The sequence below is a fragment of the Diabrotica virgifera genome, chromosome 3 (assembly GCF_917563875.1).
Source record: "Diabrotica virgifera virgifera chromosome 3, PGI_DIABVI_V3a".
NCBI classification, from domain to species: domain Eukaryota; kingdom Metazoa; phylum Arthropoda; class Insecta; order Coleoptera; family Chrysomelidae; genus Diabrotica; species Diabrotica virgifera.
In genome coordinates, this window is record NC_065445.1 from 116,972,461 (window position 1) to 116,993,230 (window position 20,770).

At 37.9% G+C, this 20,770-nt stretch overlaps 1 protein-coding gene across 1 annotated transcript in view; it reads right to left on the reverse strand.

Moving 5' to 3' along the window:
- Positions 1 to 20,770, reverse strand: part of LOC114338946 (DNA-directed RNA polymerase, mitochondrial) — a 101,371-nt gene that overhangs the window by 65,149 nt on the left and 15,452 nt on the right. Inside the window, exon 3 of the mRNA XM_050646872.1 lies at positions 12,908 to 13,346. Coding sequence (XP_050502829.1) covers positions 12,908 to 13,346 — 439 coding nt within the window. The remainder of the gene's footprint in view (positions 1 to 12,907; positions 13,347 to 20,770) is intronic.

Consider the following 20,770-nt stretch of genomic DNA (forward strand, 5'->3'; position numbering starts at 1 on the left):
CAGGATCTTGTAGGGGGTGCTTTAAACTTTGATTTAGTCACTTTCTGATTTTCATAGTAATAACTTTTAATAGAGTTATTAAGCCTTGAAAATCGCCATTTTTCGTTTTTTTCAATTTTAAATTGTTTATATCTCGAAAACGATCAACTTTAGAGAAAAATTATAAGAGATCTTTTTTATCCAGAATGGTCAAAAAAATCTAAACAAAATTTGTCCGGGCCAAAAATATTGATTTTTGCAATTTGATTAAAAAATTTTTTTTTTTAATTTGGACCACTTTTCCCTTGGGCGACTTCTTGAACCTTATTCTGGGATGTCTCACGAACGTGATTATGCAAAAAATGTCATGGGAATATTTTCTCCGACGAACCCGCCGTTTTCGGCTTGTCTAATAAGCCACAAATTTACTAAAAAAATGTTTTTATTAACGTTTCGACGGTTAAATCGGATCCTATTTGGACGTTAATAAAATCATTTTTTTAGTAAAATTGTGGCTTATTTCCCATTAAAAATAGTTAGTTACAAAAATGCCACAAGAAAATAGCTTCAAAACAACATTGTTTAACATATTTTAAAAATTTAAGTATTTCTTACCTTATATACCTAGAATAATATCACCTAAAAGTAACACTAGAACAAAATCAAATCAAAACTAAAAATATGAAATCAATTAAAATTAACACACAAATTATATTATTAATCTATCAAAAATATAGAATTACAATTAATAATTAGGGTACGCTTAAAACTGATTTAGCAACAACTTGTCAAAGCGAAAAGAGGCGTAATTCTGACGTCACTCCATAGCTCACTTACACGGCGGCGAACGGCACACTCCTAATTTGAGGCTTAGAAATCGAAAAAGCGACCATGGGAGGTGAATGGCAAATTTTTATAATTCTTTATATTTTCGAGGTAGCTGAATCCGAATATGAAGTTTATTTTTATCTAGAATTGGTGGAACATGTTCAAAAATCAAATTTCATGTAAAAATTCAAAAAATCAATTTTGATGATTTTTCAACTTTACCTCACTGTATCTTTGGTCGCTGTAAATATTTCCTTTTGAAAATTTTACTGTGTCATTTTTTAAGTATTTAGATACCAACGAGCTTTGTCTAAAGTGTTTAAACGAATTCAAAAAGGAGTTATTAATTTTTAAACATTTTGTCGTCAGATTTCGTTAGTTTCATGTTTAATTAAAAAAGTTGAGCGACGAAGTTTTTAGCTTATAATTTTAACCAATACAGTATTAAAATATAAGTGATGAAGAAGTTTTCTGAAAAATTTCCAGTCAAAATATGTAATAGGAAAAAAGTTATATGACTTTAAAAATCGCACACCTAGTGTTAGGCAAGCGGCAGCAACCTCTAAAATGATGTTATACCGACCACGAAAATCAACTTTAAGGTGAATGACAAATTTTGATGGTTCTTTATGTTTTCGAGGTCGCTGAATCTAAATATGATGTTTATTTCTATTTAAAATTGGTGGAACATGCTCAAAAATCAAATTTTATGCAAAAATGCAAAGAATCAATTAAGATGGTTTTTCAATTTTAACTAGATTTATCTTTGATTGCTTTCGAAAATGTTACTGTATTATCTTTGAAGTAATTAGACAACAATGAGATTTGTACAATATGTTTAAACTATCCCTTTTAAGCGCCATATTGGCTAACCTTACAACGATGCGATCGACACAAACGCCAGAGGTACGTTTGGCATATTCACCAATGTTATATCTTGATTGGACATAAGCGCCATTTTCTAGTTTTTAATTTATTTCAGACAGTATTTTCAGCCACATTAATGTTCATAAAATATTAAAATTTGAAAAAAAAAATCACCAATTTTTTTAGTCACTGTGCAGATAAGCAGAATTGGTAAAAATAAAAATAATCAGTTTTTTGGCTTTCTTGAAAAATCAATTTATTGTCGTTTATGCCGTTTTGGCTTGACAGCGTCGATCTAACGGTGCTCGTTTTAAAGGCCTTTTCAAACACTACAAAAGGCGTTGATAGCATTACACACCTAAAACCTACCGTTCCTCTGTTATTTCAACTTGAATACACCAATTTGAGCATGCACCAAAAAAGCAAACTCTTTTTCACCTACCATATATCTTTTTGTATTATTAACAGAACATTTACGAAGGAACGAATCTCTTTATTATTTATAATCTAAAAAAATGTTTTGTACAGTGTTTTTAGTTCGATGTATAGTTTTTAAGGTATTCACAAAAAACCGTCCGAAAAGGTGTAATTTTTCAATGAAAATGGCCAATTTTCAACTACGCATAACTCAAAAAGTATCGAGTTCTCAAAAAAAAAGTATAGACCAGTTTTTGCTTAGAAATAGGTTTTCTAGCCACTTTCGTTATTTTGACCAACAAATTTTTCACCCCCTTGAAGGGGTGGGAACCGCCCCAAGATAAAAAGCGCCATAGTATATAGGGTAGATTTTGTTTCTTGAGCAATTCCCTACCTTCTGTGAAAATATCAAGTACATCGATGTAGTAGGATGGAATTCGGAGCCAAGTACCCTCATTCACTGCCCTATAATAATGCTCTGCTATCATCGCGTGAGAGAGAACACACACAAGATTATAGCAAAATTTCTATTTACTGTAACTTTTCGAGTTTTTGAGCTACAGCAACGAGTTTTATGTCATTGGAAAGGTAATTTTGGATTCTTTCAAAATATGTAAAAATATACAGGGCGTATCTAAAAAAATTAAGATTTTTTTTTCATTTCCGTTTCAACCGGAAGCCATATTTTGGGTAAAATTTATTGTTATAATAGATAATAAAGTATCATGTATATCTGCAAAATTTCAGATTTTAGTTTCTATTACAAAGGAAGTTACGGGCAGCCGAATATTTTTTTATAAAAAATTCAAACTCCCCTCTTATGGGGAATTAAGAAATCTGGCTGATGGCATTCCATTTACCTAGAGGATATCAAAACTACATCAAAAAATAAACAAATTCCTTGGAGCCATTTTTGAGAAAATCTAGTTCAAAATTATGTCAAATTTTGACCCCTTAAATATAGGCAACCCATAACTTTTTCTGAAAAATAATAATCTTCCTCTTAGAGCCCCATCTTTAGGCTATATAACGACTTTTTCAAATTAAACTTATCTTAAACAAGTTTTTAGATAGGTAGAGAAATGTGTCGGGTGGGCAGTCGGCCATTTTGGCCGCCATTTTGAATTTGGAAATGTCAAATTTCGTATTTAGATTAACCTATCAATGAGCTAACTTTGAGTTAAATTTCATTCGTTTCGGTCAAAATTTGCAAAAATGGACCCTAAATAACCCCCCTATTTCGGCCCCCCTTTGAGAGATTTTTTTTAAAAGCTTAGTTTCTCGACAAAATTCTCTTAAACTTACTCATACCGAATTTCATTGAAATCGGTCCGGTAGTTTTTGCTGGGCGGTGGCGACATACGTACGTACATACGTACGTACATACTTCCGACATGTTTTTTTTATTTGCTTTTTAGACTCAGGGGGACTCAAAACGTAAAAAAAAAGTGAAATCTGAAAAAAAAATTTTTGCACGATCCTATAACTTTATCTATTATACTATACTACGTATATAGTACGATAAAGTAATATACTATACTACGTATATAGTACGATAAAGTAAAAAGGAAGAATGGACTAACTATACAGGGTGTTTCATTAATAATTGTCCATATAGTAACTGGAGAAACCTTATCAGAAAATACGAAGATTTAACCTAAAACACTTAAATAAAATGTGGTTCCTTACTGAGTTACAAGGTGTTTTATCTAAAAATTTAAAAATTATTTTTGCTCATCATTTTAAAACTGTTCGACGTATCCTTTTCATATTTGGCAGAAAGTGCGACTACTATACACCCTACTAAATTATGATAAACAGACGTTTCTAGATACTACCAGAGGCGTACGACAGGGGATAGTGAATGGTTGACCCTTCTCAAATTCTACGCCACTGGAGAAATTACTATTTTAGTGCCATTTTTAGATTCTCCAATACTTTCTACGTAAATAATATACTCTTCATTGGTAACGATAAAGTTATTAGTTTTCGAGATATTTGAAGTTAAATATGAAACGGCACAGTTATTTTGATTAATTTATGATATTGTGACGAATTTCTAACTGAGGCCGGCCCTGCCCCTAGTAGTCAACAAACAACAGCGACACGTCATCGACGAGTAATGTCTCCGCTAATCCAGAAGTTTCCCCGATGATAGGCGGAGACCTGCCTCAGGCCTTCTAAACGTTCTCGAAGCAGAGCCGTATCTATATAAGCGGATGATTTTTAAGCAGCAGCAGTCAGTCAATAAACGAGCCGCGACGCGTGATATAATTGTATTCGATTCGGATTTAGTGAAATGTATTTATTAGTTATCGGAAGTATGTTTAGTTAATTAAATCATAAATTTGAGTTGTAAATAAATTAGATGTGTTAGTTGGTGTTATTTGTAATTATTAAAATAAATAAGTGATGTAAATAAAATAATATAAGTAAGTCTTCCTTTATTTAAAATTAAACTTAGTGCCTAAAGATATAAATAAATAAAATAGTAGAGTCAATCGCGTAACAAAATGGTGTCAGAAGTGGGATACTTGAAATAAATCAATTCAACGTAAATTTTCGGTTTAAATAGAGTGTGGAACCTTTAAAAATAAATAAAATATAAATCGTAATAAATAAAGTGTGTGATCATGCCTTCCTTGTGTAAGCTAACAATTGCAGACCTGAGACTTGAATTGGAAGAAAGGGACCTGAGTTCTACTGGCAAAAAGGCTTATCTAGTTGAACGTCTGAAGAACGCACTAAAAGAAGAGGGTCATGATCCAGAAACTTACGTGTTTGAAGACAAGCATGCTGCTTTAATTTCGTCAATTACATCGTTAGAGAGCAAAGTTTCTAGTGAAATCTCCCAAGTTTCCTCGGATGTTTTGAAAATTTCGACAGACATTACGTCGTTAGAGAACAAAGTTTCTAGTGAAATCTCCCAAGTTTCCTCGGATGTTTTGAAAGTTTCGACAGACATTGCATCGTTAGAGAAGAAAGTTTCGGGTGATATTTCATCCCTTGAAAGCAAAATGACTAACGAGATCTCTGCTAACATCTCTAAGATCACTTCGGATTTCGACGACAAGATATCGTCCATAAAATCTACTTTTGAAGAAAAGATCAAGGAAATAGAAAAGAAACTGGAAGAAACTGAAAAAGTGGACAAAGTGGTGGAACCCATCTTAACAGATATTAAAGATGATGCAACCAAATACAAATTGGAGCCACGGTCCATAGTGTTAGGGTGTGGAGGTCATGCTCGTGTTAAGGTGCCAAATTTCGACGGAAAGTCATCATGGAACAACTACATGAAACAGTTCGAATCTGCGGCCAGAGCGAACGGATGGTCCGAAAAAGAAAAAGCTGTAAACCTCACTATTGCTCTTCGAGGCGACGCTTTGGATGTCCTCCAGACCATAGCCGTAGAGGAGACAGATGACTTCGAGCAGCTGAAGAAGAGACTGAATATGCGATACGGGCACGAACATTTAGAGCATGTCTATCAGTCGCAGTTTAAAAATCGAAGACAAAAGAAAGATGAAGCTCTTCAAGAATACGAGGTCGATATTGCCAGGTTGGTACGATATGCATATCCAACAGCTCCCGAAGGCATGACGGAAAAGTTGGCTGTTCAAACATTTATTGATGGCCTGCGTGATCATGAAATGCAAAGAACACTGCGATTAGCTCGTCACAAGACGCTGGTCGATGTCTTATCTGCCGCTCTCGAATACGAATCAGCTACCCAGGCCTCTGGTGGGTACAGTAAAGTGAGGACTGTGAAAGAAGAACAGGATGAGGACAAACTTGACCAGCTTGTTAATATGATGAAAGACATTGCATCCAAGAAAACGGAGACCATAAGGTGCTGGAACTGTGGGGAAATGGGACACGTACGGAGTTCGTGTAAGTACCCTAGGTACAATAACAATCAAGAGACTCACCAGCAGGAAAACTAAAACGGGTCGGCCTTAGGGGGGCAGCTTCGACCCGCAACTTTTCCAAAGACCCTCTCATACTAATAGCTTCTTTGAAATGTCGTGAAGATAGTGTATATGTGGATGGAGAAATAAATGGTAAAAAGTATACATTGTTGGTGGATACCGGAGCAACCAGGACCATTATGCGACCGTCAGTTTTAAACAGCCGTAAGAAACTCTTACCAACGAGGTTGCTACTGCGGACTGCCACAGGTGAAAATGCCAACATCCACGGAGAAATCCAGATACAATTAGGGATTGGAGCAGAAAAGTTCGTCCATACTGTCATAGTTGCAGACATCGAAGAAGATGTTATATTAGGAATGGACGTAATGAATTTGCATGGATTTCAATTGGATTTTACGAACAGGGTAATCAAAGTTGGCAACGAGGAGGTATTTCTTCATCCACATGATGACAGCACTGTGCTAGCAGCCATTAAAGAAGATACAGTTGTGCCTGCGAGGAGTGAAACGATCATCGTAGCGCGGCTACAGGGAACTGTAGAAGAAGGAACGCCTGTTATGATGGAGCCATGGAACCACGACGAGGAGGTTGGCCGAGGAATCATAATTGGAAAGGAATTGGTTACTTCTGCTAAAGAAATTCCCGTGAGATTGATTAATGTCAATGACTACCCAGTGACCATCAAGAAGGAGACAAAAGTAGGAACTTGTGTACCCGTGACGTCCATAATCCGTCAGACGACAACATCAGATAATTCCAACGACAAGTTCGACCAAATGGTTGCAGTTGCAGGCCAGTCTCTAAATCAAATGGAAAAAAGAAAATTAAGGGAATTTCTTAGGCAATATCGTGATATATTCGTACCGAAAGGAGGAAAGACAGGAAGAACGACAGTTGTCAAACATAAAATTGACACTGGTACCGCTAGGCCAATTCGTCAAACAGCTCGACGATTACCACAGGCAAAGAGAGAGGAAGCTGAAAGGATTGTTCAAGAAATGAAGAAAGACGGGGTGATAGAGTCTTCTACGAGCCCATGGGTCTCTCCGGTGGTCCTGGTCAAGAAGAAAGATGGAACTACGAGATTCTGTGTGGACTACCGTTTGTTCAACAATGTTACCAAGAAAGATAGTTATCCTCTGCCTCGGATCGACGACACGTTGGACACACTGGCTGGAAGTAAATTGTTTTCTACGTTGGACTTGAAGTCTGGATATTGGCAGGTAGAAATGGATCCAGTGGACAAGGAGAAGACGGCCTTTACGACAGGATCTGGATTATGGGAATTCAACGTTATGCCGTTCGGACTCTGTAATGCTCCTGCAACATTTGAGAGGCTTATGGAAAATGTGTTGAGAGGGTTATCTTGGAAGACGTGCCTGGTGTATTTAGACGACATAATCGTTTTGGGGGAGACGTTTGAAGACCACCTGAAGAATTTAGAAGACGTTTTTAATCGACTTAAAGCTGCCCAGTTAATGTTAAATCCCAAGAAATGCCAGCTATTTCAAAGTAAAGTCAAATCGATTCCATTAAGGAATGGCCGGAACCAACTGATAAACATCAAGTGAGAAGTTTTCTGGGACTATGTACTTACTACCGGAGATTCATTAAGAAGTTTGCAGATATCGCTAAGCCATTAACGCGACTTACAGAGGAAGCAAGGGATTATTGCTGGGATGGAGACTGCCAAACGGCCTTTGAAACTTTGAAGAGGCATTTAATTACAGCGCCAATATTAGGGTATCCACTGCCAGAAGGAGAGTTCATCTTAGATACGGATGCAAGCAATGTGGGAATTGGAGGAGTGCTGTCGCAGATCCAAGGAGGACAGGAACGAGTCCTTGGATATTTTAGTAAAGTGCTTTCAAAACCTGAACGAAATTATTGCGTCACGAGAAGAGAACTTCTAGCAGTAGTAAAATCAGTGGAACACTTCTATCAATACCTCTACGGAAGGAAGTTTCTAATCCGAACCGACCATGCCGCCCTTAAATGGTTAATGCAGTTTAAGAATCCAGAGGGTCAGATAGCCAGATGGATTGAACGACTTCAAGAATATGATTTCAAGATCGAGCATCGGGCCGGAGTTAGCCACAGGAACGCTGATTCTCTATCTAGAAGACCGTGTCCAGCAGAATGTTCCCATTGCAACAAAACAGAGTCAAAGGAAGCAGCAGTACTAAGAACAACAGTGGTCAACGACGAGTGGACGCCTACCAAGATCAAGGAAGAACAAGAAAAAGATCCAGTTTTACAGAAGATTCGAAAATGGAAAGAAGAAAATCGTCGACCATCTTGGCAAGAAATATCAAGCCTAGGCTCAGTAGTTAAGACGTATTGGGCCCAGTGGGACTCATTTATCTTGGAAGACAGCTTGCTTAAACGAGTAATAGAAAATGATGATGGTTCGGTGAGGAGAACACAGTTGGTGATTCCAAAGAGCAGAGTAGCCGAAGTACTTCGTCAGTTACACGACAGTCCATCAGGAGGGCATTTTGGTGTAAAGAAGACCCTTCAGAGAATTCGGGAACGATTTTATTGGATGAATAGTTCCGACGATGTGAAGGACTGGTGTAAGAAATGTACTACCTGTGCTACAAGTAACGGGCCCTACCGGAAAAGAAAGGCTCCTATGAGAGAGTACAATGTTGGAAGTCCGTTTGAAAGAATAGCTTTGGATATTGCCGGGCCATTTCCAGAAAGTGACAATGGATGCAAATACATGTTGGTGATAATGGATTACTTCACGAAGTGGGTGGAGATCTACGCAATTCCAGACCAGAAGGCCGCCACTATTGCAGATGTGTTAATCAAAGACTGCATCAGCCGATTTGGAGTACCTCTGGAGATCCATAGTGACCAAGGAAGGAACTTTGAGAGCGATCTATTTCAAGGAATCTGTGATAAACTAGGCATGAAGAAGACAAGGACCACGGCCTATCACCCGCAATCGGATGGAATGGTGGAGCGTATGAATAGGACAGTCGGCAAGTATTTGACAAAGATGGTGTCCAATCATCAACGAGACTGGGACCAGTACCTTCCGTTCTTCGCAATGGCCTATAGATCTGCTGTTAATGAATCAACTGGCCAAACACCAGCAAAAGTCCTATTTGGACGTGAGATGCGTCTACCCTGTGATCTAGAGTTTGGATGTCGACCTGGAGAAGATGTTGCTGGTGAGGATTACGTGAATGAATTACGAAGAAGAATGGACGATATACATGAGTTGGTCCGGTCTAACCTTCAGATCGCTAGCGACCGCATGAAGAAACGATACGATACCCAAGCCGAGAAGGGATGTTTTAAGGAGAACGACAAAGTCTGGCTTTATAATCCAAAGAAGCGAACAGGTTGTTCCCCCAAGTTGCAGCAGTTCTGGGAGGGTCCGTACCTCATTGTCAAGAAAATCAATGACGTTATCTACCGAATAAGCAAGATTCCTAGGGGAAAGCCGATGATAGTCCACCATAACCGGTTGGCGCCGTACGAGGGAGACCACGACGTAGATGAAGAAGTGGAAGTCAACCAAATTCGAGGAATACCTGACCTTACCTTTGAAGAGTTCATGGGTGTCTACGGAGGTACCGGTAAAGCAAGACATGGTGTTACCACTGAAGAAAAGCGAGATCTTCTCGCACTTCCCGATGACTATTCGCTGGCCCATACCATCCCGGCCAGTATCAAAGACGCACGAGGGTTGGCATCCGCCTTCCGAAGGAAGTTTGGTCGAGTTGCAGAACTTCAATGCCAACTGCCAGCTCCTGGCAAAGCATTGAAACTCCAAGATGCATCACGTTACCTATTCTATCTGGTAACAAAAGACACTGTCCGTGACCAACCTACCTACCAAGATGTATGGGATGCATTAATTCAATTGAGAGAGCACGTGTTGGAGTCCGACGTGCAAAAGTTAGCCATGCCAAAGTTAGAATGCAGCCAATTAGACTGGAGAGTTATCCGAAATATGGTAGAAGAAATTTTCCAAGACACCGAGGTCCAGGTGTTAGTCTGTTGCAATCCGCATAGTTACTGGTGCGGAGAGAAGATTACTGGTGCGGAGAGAAGACCGTCCCCTGTCACTTTTATACAACTGGGAGTTGTAAAAGAGGGTCCAGTTGCCGATACCAGCATCCAGTTCCAGTCCTGACAAGGTTCCAGGAGGAACCATCTTTTAAGGAGGGGGCAATGTGACGAATTTCTAACTGAGGCCGGCCCTGCCCCTAGTAGTCAACAAACAACAGCGACACGTCATCGACGAGTAATGTCTCCGCTAATCCAGAAGTTTCCCCGATGATAGGCGGAGACCTGCCTCAGGCCTTCTAAACGTTCTCGAAGCAGAGCCGTATCTATATAAGCGGATGTTTAAGCAGCAGCAGTCAGTCAATAAACGAGCCGCGACGCGTGATATAATTGTATTCGATTCGGATTTAGTGAAATGTATTTATTAGTTATCGGAAGTATGTTTAGTTAATTAAATCATAAATTTGAGTTGTAAATAAATTAGATGTGTTAGTTGGTGTTATTTGTAATTATTAAAATAAATAAGTGATGTAAATAAAATAATATAAGTAAGTCTTCCTTTATTTAAAATTAAACTTAGTGCCTAAAGATATAAATAAATAAAATAGTAGAGTCAATCGCGTAACAATATGATTCATATGATTAAAATTTAAAAATTATTTGTACCCAGTACTTTAAAACTATTTGGCGTATCCTTATCATACTTGGCAGAAAGTGTAGGCACTGTACACCCTACTAAATTAAGATAAATAAACGTTTCTAGCTACTACCAGAGGCGTATGACAGGGGCCTAGTGGCTGGTTGACCCTTCCCAAATTCTACGCAACTGACGAAATTGCTATTTTAGTGTAATTTTTTGATTTTCCAATACTTTTTATGTAAATAATATACTCTTCATTCGTAACGATAAAATGATTAGTTTTCGAGATATTTGAAATTAAAAAGGAAGCGACACGATACATTAATCAAAATACCGGTCGTTTCATTTTTAACTTCAAAGATCTCGAAAACTAATGACTTTATCGTTACGAATGAAGAGTATATTATTTTCATAGAAAGTATTGGAGAATCCAAAAATTGAACTAAAATAGCAATGCCGCCAGTGGCGTAGAATTTGGAAAGGGTCAACCATTCACTTTCCCCCGTCGTACGCCTCTGGTAATAGCCAGAAACGTTTGTTTAACGTAATTTAGTAGTTTGTATAGTACTTACACTTTCTGCCAAGTATGAAAAGGATACGTCGAATAGTTTTAAAATGCTGAGCAAAAATAGTTTTTAAATTTTTAGATAAAACACCCTGTAACTCAGTAAGGAACCACATTTTATGTAAGTGTTTTAGGTTAAATCTTCGTATTTTGTGCTAAGGTTTCTTCAGTTACTATATGGACAATTATTAATGAAATACCCTGTATAAAAGAGCTCTTCCTGGATACGAGGCCACCACTTAACACCACAAAGTATACGAATACTGGTCCTAGTATTTTAAAAGCCGAAGTAGAGAAAGCCATCAAACAGAGCAAAAATGGGAAATCTCCAGGCCCTGACCAAATACCATCAGACTGGCTCAAACTTCTGGATGACGACAATGTCTCACAACTAACAAACATTTATAACCATATATACGAGACTGGAATGATGCCACAGATATGGTTAGAGTCTACATTTATTCCACTCCCAAAAAAACCTAATACATCATCATGTAAAGACTTTAGACTAATTAGTCTCATGAGCCACTCTCTCAAGCTACTTCTTAAGAAAATTCTTAATAGAATCAAGCAGAAATGTGAAGAGACAATGGGAAACAAACAATTCGGTTTCAGAGAAGGATTGGGAAAAAGGGAAGCTTTGTTCTCAATGTTAACATTACTTCAACGATCATGGGAAGTACAGAAACCAATTTACGTCTGCTTTATAGATTTTGAGAAAGCGTTTGATAGAGTTCAACATGATAGGTTGTTTGAATATCTAGAAATGATTGGAATAGATGATAAAGATCTGAGACTTTTACAACATCTATATTGGAATCAAGAAGCTTCTATTCTGGTAGACGGCAAAGAAACAGACAAAATTTGCATTCAAAGAGGTGTCAGACAGGGTTGTGTGTTATCCCCAACTTTGTTTAACGTATACTCAGAAATAATTTTTAATGAAGCCTTGGAGGGACAATGTGGAGTTCGAATCGGAGGAGAAACTATTAACATCAGATATGCAGACGACACCGCGATCATGGCTGAAAATATCGAAAATCTTCAATTCCTTATAGATCGAGTCACTAGAGAATGCTCCAATAACGGACTTAACATAAATGCAACAAAGACAAAGTTACTTGTGGTTAGTAAACAAGACGTCGGCCATATGCAACTAATTGTCAGTGATGAATCAATAACAAAAGTTAACCATTTTAAATACCTAGGATGTTGGATAAACGACACTAAATCCGGATGAAAATATTAAAACTCGTATAGAAATTGCAAGAGGAGCATTTATGAAACTTAGATCTATTCTGAGCAACTCTCAGCTGAACTTACAACTAAGAATCAAGCTGGAATATGACACAAAATCTAGGCATGGGATAAAAAAGTTTATTTGAAGAAAGTGTTTTTTATTTGTTCTTCTTACAGGCGGTACAGTCTCGTTTTTGTAATATTTTATTTAATATTATACAGTAATTTCCACATACTAACATATTTCTCAAATTGGGCTCTGTACCACCATTCTTTGCTATATTACGAATATGTATGCCAAATATCTCAACAAAATCTTCAAAATTAAAGCCGCAATCTTGGAACGTGTTTTCCATTTTGATGACGTGCTACTGTGGCCTCCTAAAAAAAACTTATAACATAAATATTTACCTTTCAAGTTCCTCCTCTTCTGCTGGACACTCAGCTGTATCACTCTCATTCATTTTATCTACTATATCTACCGCTGGTAATGGCTGTTGAAAAAAAGTAGTTGTTGTTTCATTCGTAGATGTTGTATCTTTCAGAATATCTTTAGGTGGTACATTTTGAGAGACCATGTGTTCAGGAACAGTCAGATTAACAGTCTTCTCATTCATTTCTCCTGAATTGATATTGACAAAATCAATGTTGCTCGCACTTGTTGATGGAAGGTTATCGATAATGTTCAAATTATTGTAACTATATTCATTGGCTACTGTTGGATTCTGTAAGATTTCCTTGAGTTTGTGAAGTTCGCTTAAATTTAAATTTGTGCTTGCTAGTAATTCTAATTCACTAAAGGTTAACTTTTTTACATTTGCTCTACGCTGACATGATGAATTATCTGTAACTAAAAATGTAATATTTTAGAACATGTAAAGACTGAAAATACACTGTTCATCATTAAAAATAGGCCACCTAGAATTTTATAAGAATTTTTCAATAATTTTAAGTTTATACAATTTATTCTATTTTAACAGCTCCACAATACAGAAACACTTTTAGGCACCGCCAAATGATGCCAACAAGTCAATTAAGGGTAGTAAGTTTGCAGAATTGCACGGTAGTCGATTCTGTTTTTATAAATTAATGCATTTTTTATATAGTAACCAAAACTACTATTTCGATCTGTGAAAAGTACGGTATTATTACATTTTTATACAGTTGCATTATACAGTTGAGGGTATTTTTCTACCTCCTCAACGAATTTTATAATAAACACCTAGAAACAGAAGTTCAATGTTTTCAGAATTTTACATTACAAAACAATATATTTCCACAAAGCTAATAGTACTGCAATCAACGAACATAACATTCACCGATCTTTAAAAAGACTAAAATTTAATTTAGGGCAAAAATCAACAAAAACGAAGCCAACAAATAAAATAATGACTGTAAACGTGCGTCTCACTCAAACTTTCTCGTACGCTTCAGATCGCACGGAACGAGAGTCGTACAAGACGAGGAGATTTGCAATCTAAATTTGAAATATAAAAATAGATGTTTTATTATTTTACGCCCAAGGAAGACAAATCCAAAGACAAAAAATTATAATAAAAAACCTTTTAAACCACCTTTTTCAAATTGCGCAAGTTGTATTATTAATATTTGTATAATATAAATAATGCCAGAGACAGTTATTATAGTTCTTTATTAATAGTTGAACAACAATGATCCCGCACAAGAATGAGTAAACAAACGAGTGACATACGGCAGTGACTAATCATCCGCCGGACGGTATACGGTATCGGATATGTTCCGAATACCAACATTATAATACATCTCCCCTTTTAAATGACAAAGGTCTTTAACATTAGGAGTAAAATACAACTGGTTTTAATTCACAAATTAAACCTACTAGGTTTCTTAACCTGTCTACCAGACCTAGTTATGACCACAGCTGAAGGCTGAGGCGCTTGATTTAGTGCTACTTCCTTGTTTACATTATCCTTTAAAGGTTGAGCAAACGGTGTGGGAGACAGGATGTTTTGCTCTGAGGATCTATTTATTATAGGTAACGTCTTGGGTGGATTGTTATCAGAAGAAATATCATCCCCTTCAAATTCTTCATTCAAAATGGGGTTATCCACCCTGAATGTATTGGGTGATGGTCGAAGATCCACACGATTTCTTCTAACAACACTCCCCTCTTTATTTTCTACCAAGAATGACCTAGGTGAATCATGCTTTGCTACAACCCTGCCTGGTTCCCAACATTTCTTTACATGGTTATAAACCGTAATATTATTATCAATATCTAACTCTTTTAAGTCTCTCACATGTTGATTATAATAATCTAAATTCTTTCTTTGCTTAGCGACAGTGGCGGCTGGTGGTAATTTAAAATGGGTGTTCAATTAAGGGATGTAATTATAGAAACGGTGAATAAAAGCCGCGGGCAATTGTGGCACAGGCGAAAAATTTTTGGGATCTCGCCCTTTTTTGTCTAAAGGACACCGCGCACATCTTATGGAATATTATAATGTTACTCAAATTCGATAAAACTTACATGAATAGATTCGTTTCAATTTAACGGTCATTTCGTATCATTGCGCCAACTCTTAATTATGATTAATTTAGACGCGCAATCGCATAAAAGTTTATCAAGATCATATTTTCGAATTTAATCAACATTTCGAATCAACAGCTTAAACCCAGCGGACCAGCGGATTGGTGAATCTATTATACTTTCGTACTTCTGACCAAATTATATATTTACTTATTGCATAGGCGTTCGTGAAAAATTATCAAGAGTCCTTCGCCTGTTTAAATATTGTGGGATACCAATCATTTTTTGTTATTTATGTATGGCAGGTATACATAAAATCTGTAACTAATTTCGATTAAATAATGCATTCATTTCCACACCACCATTGAGGTAAAATGCAAGGCGCGTTTTTTTGCATGGTTTCTTTATTAGGCCTAATCCATGTTGTCATTAATTATTAAAAATATATACAAAGAAGTCGATTTTCAAAACTATTTGCATTTTCTTTTATAAAATCCACTGAATAAGGCTCCATCATAAAACTATTAATATTGTATTTAAGATTTAACCGTATTTAACTAGAACCCACAACAGAAAATTCCAAACTGTGAACCGAAACGTGCCAAAACGCTTCACTGGTCTCTAGGTGCACTGCACAAATTCTTGCTGTTATATAGGCGAAATTCTTTTTCACCGATTTAAGATTTCTCTCTCTAACTAATAGCGGTAGGTTACTAGTGGCTGGTTCAATTTGAATTCTGCACCCGAGCATAAGTCATCTGCACTTACCAAGTACATCCAGCGGCGTAGAGCAAATAAATATGATTAATAAATAAAGTTATATGTTAATGATTCTAAGAAATTAAAAAAAATATTTTAATGATGTTTTAATATTTATGAGATTTAAAAAAACTGTATTTTATTGAACTTTTATTGGGTGTTCACTGCACAAGTGAACCAATGGAGAAACCGCCCCTGCTTAGCGATCAATTTCTCTTTAATATTTTCACATAAACTTGGACGTAGCAACACATTGGAAACCGGCAATTTTGTTTTGCAAACACGGCTCATAAGGAGCTGCGATGGAGAGTAGTCCATATACTTAAGTGGTGTGTTTCTATACTGAAGTAACGCAATATGTATGTCAGTGCCATCATTAAGGCACTTTGTTATCATATTCTTTGCAATGGACACCGCTTTTTCCGCTAATCCATTGGCACGTGGATAATTTGGACTTCTTGTCACAATGATAAAATTCCATTCCTGACCAAAGCTTCGAAAACAAGAGCTATTAAATGGGATGTTATCAGCGACAAGAGTATCAGGAACTCCAAATTTGGAAAACAATGATTTTAGTTTTGATATTATGGTTGGACCAGACTTATCTTTAATATGAATTATCTCTAACCAGTTTGAATATGCGTCCATTACTACTAGATACTATTTATCTGAATAAGAAAAAATATCAACTCCTAGCCTTTGCCACGGACGTTCTGGAATATCAAAAGGATGTAAACTTTCTTTACAATTTTTTCTACTAATGTTTTCACGTTTTGCATTTTTTTATAAACAATTCTACATCATTACTTAAATTTGGCCAGTAAAAAATTTTCCTTGCACGAGCTTTACATTTTTCGATTCCCAAGTGCCCCTCGTGAATTAATTTGAGCATCTCTAAATGTAAAGAACTAGGTACTATTAATTTATAATCCAAAAACAATAAGCCTGACGACATGTTAATTTGTTCTTTAAGTTTAAAATAATGACGCAGGTTTTCAGGGATATCAGTTTTAATCAAGGCCACCCATTTTTAACATAATATAAAAGCTTGTTTAATTGTGAATCATTTTCTGTCTCAATTTTAAACTTATCCTTTTTTTGATCAGACATTGGTAATTCTGTTACTAAAGAATGAATAGCAAAATCAAATTCCTGATCTGATTTTAGCCCGCTGCAATTTAAAAAGGCCCTAGATAAAGTATCTGCAATGTATAAATATTTACCAGCTTTAAATGTCACATTCAAATCATAGTTAAGTAACCTGATTAGCATTCTTTGCAAGCGTGGTGTAACAGAATGTAGATTTTTACGAAAAACTGACTCTAAGGGCTTATGATCACTAGAAACTTTAATATTTTTCATGCCATAGAGCCAAAAATGAAATTTTTGTATGGCAAACACGATAGCCAGAGTTTCCTTTTCTATATGCGCATAATTTTGCTGTTTTATTTAGACTTCTAGACACGAAGGACACTGGGTGTCCATTTTGTAACACGCAAGCGCCCAACCCATCCCTACTAGCATCAGTCTCTATCTCAACAGGTAGATTGGGATTAAAAAAAAATAACACCGGAGCGCTTGTTAGTAGGTGTTTAAGTCTATTTAAAGAATGCTCGTGTTCTGTTGACCAATGCCACGGGACCTTTAAACTTGTTAATTCTCTCAACGACGCAGTGATTTTGGATATGTTGGGTACAAACTTACTCAAATAATTAGCCATACCTAGTATTCTGGGAAGATCAGCCTTTGATTTTGGCACAGGCATATCTAGAATTGCTTTTACATTATTATCATTAGGCTCAATTCCCTTACCTGAAAAAATTTGACCCATGTACCTAACACTCTGCTGCTTAAATTGCACTTTTGAAATGTTAAATTTAACATTAAACTTATTAGCTCTTTCAAGTACTATCTTAGCTGCACAAAGACCAACTTCTCCTCCACGTGGTGTGTGGTGGTAACAGCTTCGAGCTGACGTGGATAGGGTCCCAGGCCCCTAGACACGTCACAAAGAGGCTGGCTAACGAAGCTCTGGCGTACGCAAATACCGGGAACAACAGCGTGGAGAGGGAGTGTTGTAGACGGGTGGGTGCAGAGGTAACTGGACTAATCGTTCGGGACCTCTGCGGGCATCCGGAAACAATGCAAACTTGTGGAAACCTGCCCGGTATATACCGTGTTGGTAAGCCGGTGGTTGTAGAGGATGTGCTTACCGATGTGGGGGCTTGCCTTGATTGGCTGGCCAAGTGGAAGGGAACCACAGAAATCCCCCTCAAGCCAAGGTGGAACAGCATAAGCCGAAGGCTTGGCGTGGCGCAGGAATTGCGCCGCGGGGCTAAGAGGTTGCTTAGTCACGATTATGCGGACTCCGGGTACCAGGCGAAACCCAGGTTTCATTAGCCTTCTCCCGGCATGCGGGGCTCTGCTGGGAGTGACCATACATTCCCTAGCTACTCGTGGGACTAAAATGGACCAAGTAGGAAAAACTAAAAACAATGAGGGCAAAGAGGAAGAACAAAGCCTCAATCATCCCGAGGTTATGGAATTGGATCCAGTTCCAAGCCATAAATTGGAGGATGAGCTTTTAAAAAGCAGCGGAGACGAGCAAAGTATCGCTCAAGGGCCAAAAAAGGCCGAAAGAGAGAAACTGAGTGGCGCTGCCCGTAAAAGGCTTAAGTACCTGTTAAAACAAGGCCTCAAATATGAAGAGGCTCGACAACAGGCACAAAAGCCTATACAAAAACCACCTGAGGATGTATCCAAGGGCAAAGGGTCCAAGAGGATCCGGTCTGAGGAGAGCACGCCAGAAAATCCTAAGAAAAAGGGAGTTGGCACCACCGTTGGGATAACCAGCGGTGGTGAAGAAAACAAATCATCCTATGGACAGGTTGCAGCTGCAATAAGGGTAGGAATAATGCCCAAAAACCATCCAGAATCTTCACTAACAGTGGAACAACTAGCCGCAACGAAAGAGAAGATTCTGGAAAAAATAGTGGAGCTGGATCCAAAGGCAACAATTAGGCCTAAATTCAGTAACCTACAATTCAGACCGGGTTGGATGCTTCTGTCTTGTGCTGACAAAGCCACAGTTGAGTGGCTTAAAAGCATAATTCAGGAGCTGCAGCCACAGGAGGGTATCTCGCTGAGACTGGAAGAGGAAAGCAATATTCCTCACTCCGAGATCTTTGTGACATATCTTCCTGATAGTCTGAACACCACGAATGCAAAAATTCTTCGATTCTTAGAGGTCCAAAATGAAGACCTCAACTCACAGAATTGGAGAGTTGTAAGAAGGGTTGACAAAGGCCCTACTGTAGAGCTCACTCTTTCAATGGACCCTAACTCCGCTGAAAGGGTGAAACAAAATGGCTATAAAGCCAACTATAAATTTGGCCAGGTAAGAATATTACCAAAAAAAGGCCATCCAAAACCTAGTGAGCCAGAAGCTGCTTCAACTAGTGAAGCAGCAAAAATGGCCACAAAAAAGGGGGCCCAGGAAAAGGGCCCTGCGAAGTTCAAAAAGGGATCAGATAAAGGTCCCAAAAGCCAGTAAAATGGCTTCCAACAAAAATATTAGGTTTCTGCAGTTAAATCTCCATCACGCAAAAGCCGCAACTAGTGTGCTTAACGGGAGTTTTAGCAGAAACTTAACTGACATCGGGCTCATTCAAGAGCCCTGGGCTGACAAAGGACTTATAAAAGGACTTCCAAATAATACATGTAAGTTGATTTATTCACAAATGCATGACTTGCCAAGAGCAGCTTTGCTCATCTCTAAAAAACTAAAATTCATTTCTGTTCCGGAGTTTATCACAAGAGACTTAGCAACAGCTGAAGTGGAGCTCGCCACGGAAAGGGGCAAAAGGCAAATTATAATTGCCTCTGCCTATTTCCCGGGTGATGAAGACCAACCTCCGCCAGAGGAAGTGAAAGGCCTCATCAGTTGGTGCAACAAAAAGAACAGACAACTTATCCTTGGATGTGATGCGAACTCCCACAGCATAGTATGGGGCAGCACAAACACGAACAAACGTGGGGAGTACCTTTTAGAATATTTGGCTAACTCCAATATAGACATTATCAATAGAGGTAACAAACCAACTTTTATCACTGCAAATAGGAAAGAGGTGCTTGACATCACCTTAACTAGTTGCTCTGCTACAAATCTAATACAGAACTGGCATGTCTCCGATGAGGTATCGATGTCGGATCATAGAACCATAAGGTTCGATGTCGAGGCTGAGCGGGAACAGATACAGTCCTGTCGAATACCGAAACATACTGACTGGTGTGCATATAAGGACACCCTAAGGTCAGATGTTGAAGGCGTAACTTATTCGATTGAAACCATAGAGGAACTGGAAGGTGCCTCACATTGGCTAAATCGTACGATAATTAGCTGCTTTAAGGGGGCCTGTCCCATCAAGACCAAAGCCGTCAAAAGAGATGTGCCATGGTGGAACAGGGAACTCAGTAAGTTAAAAGCTCAAACTCGTAAAGCTTTTAATAGAGCCAAAAGTATAGGTAACTGGGATGACTACAAAAAGGCTCTAACAGAATACAATAAAGAACTTAGAGGGTCTAAGAGAAGAACATGGAGGCAATTCTGCGAGGTGATAACTGAATTAGCCCCAGCAGTACGCCTCCAGAAAGTAATCTCAAAGGACCACTCAAACGGTATTGGACTTCTAAAAAAGCCAAACGGAGAGTTTACTGAAACCATAGAGGAAAGCATGAGTTGCTTATTACAATCTCACTTTCCTGGGTCAACACTCATTGAAGATGACCCAAGAGTTAATCTTGATGAATCTAATTACAGAACATCAAGAGCTGCAAAAAGCCTAGCGGGAAAAATCTTCACCAAAAATAGAATTAAATGGGCAATAAATAGCTTTAAGCCCTACAAATCTCCTGGAGAGGATGGTATCTTTCCAGCCCTGCTACAACAGGGCGTTGATACATTAACTCCTCATCTAGTCAAAATATTCAAGATGAGCTTCATCTTG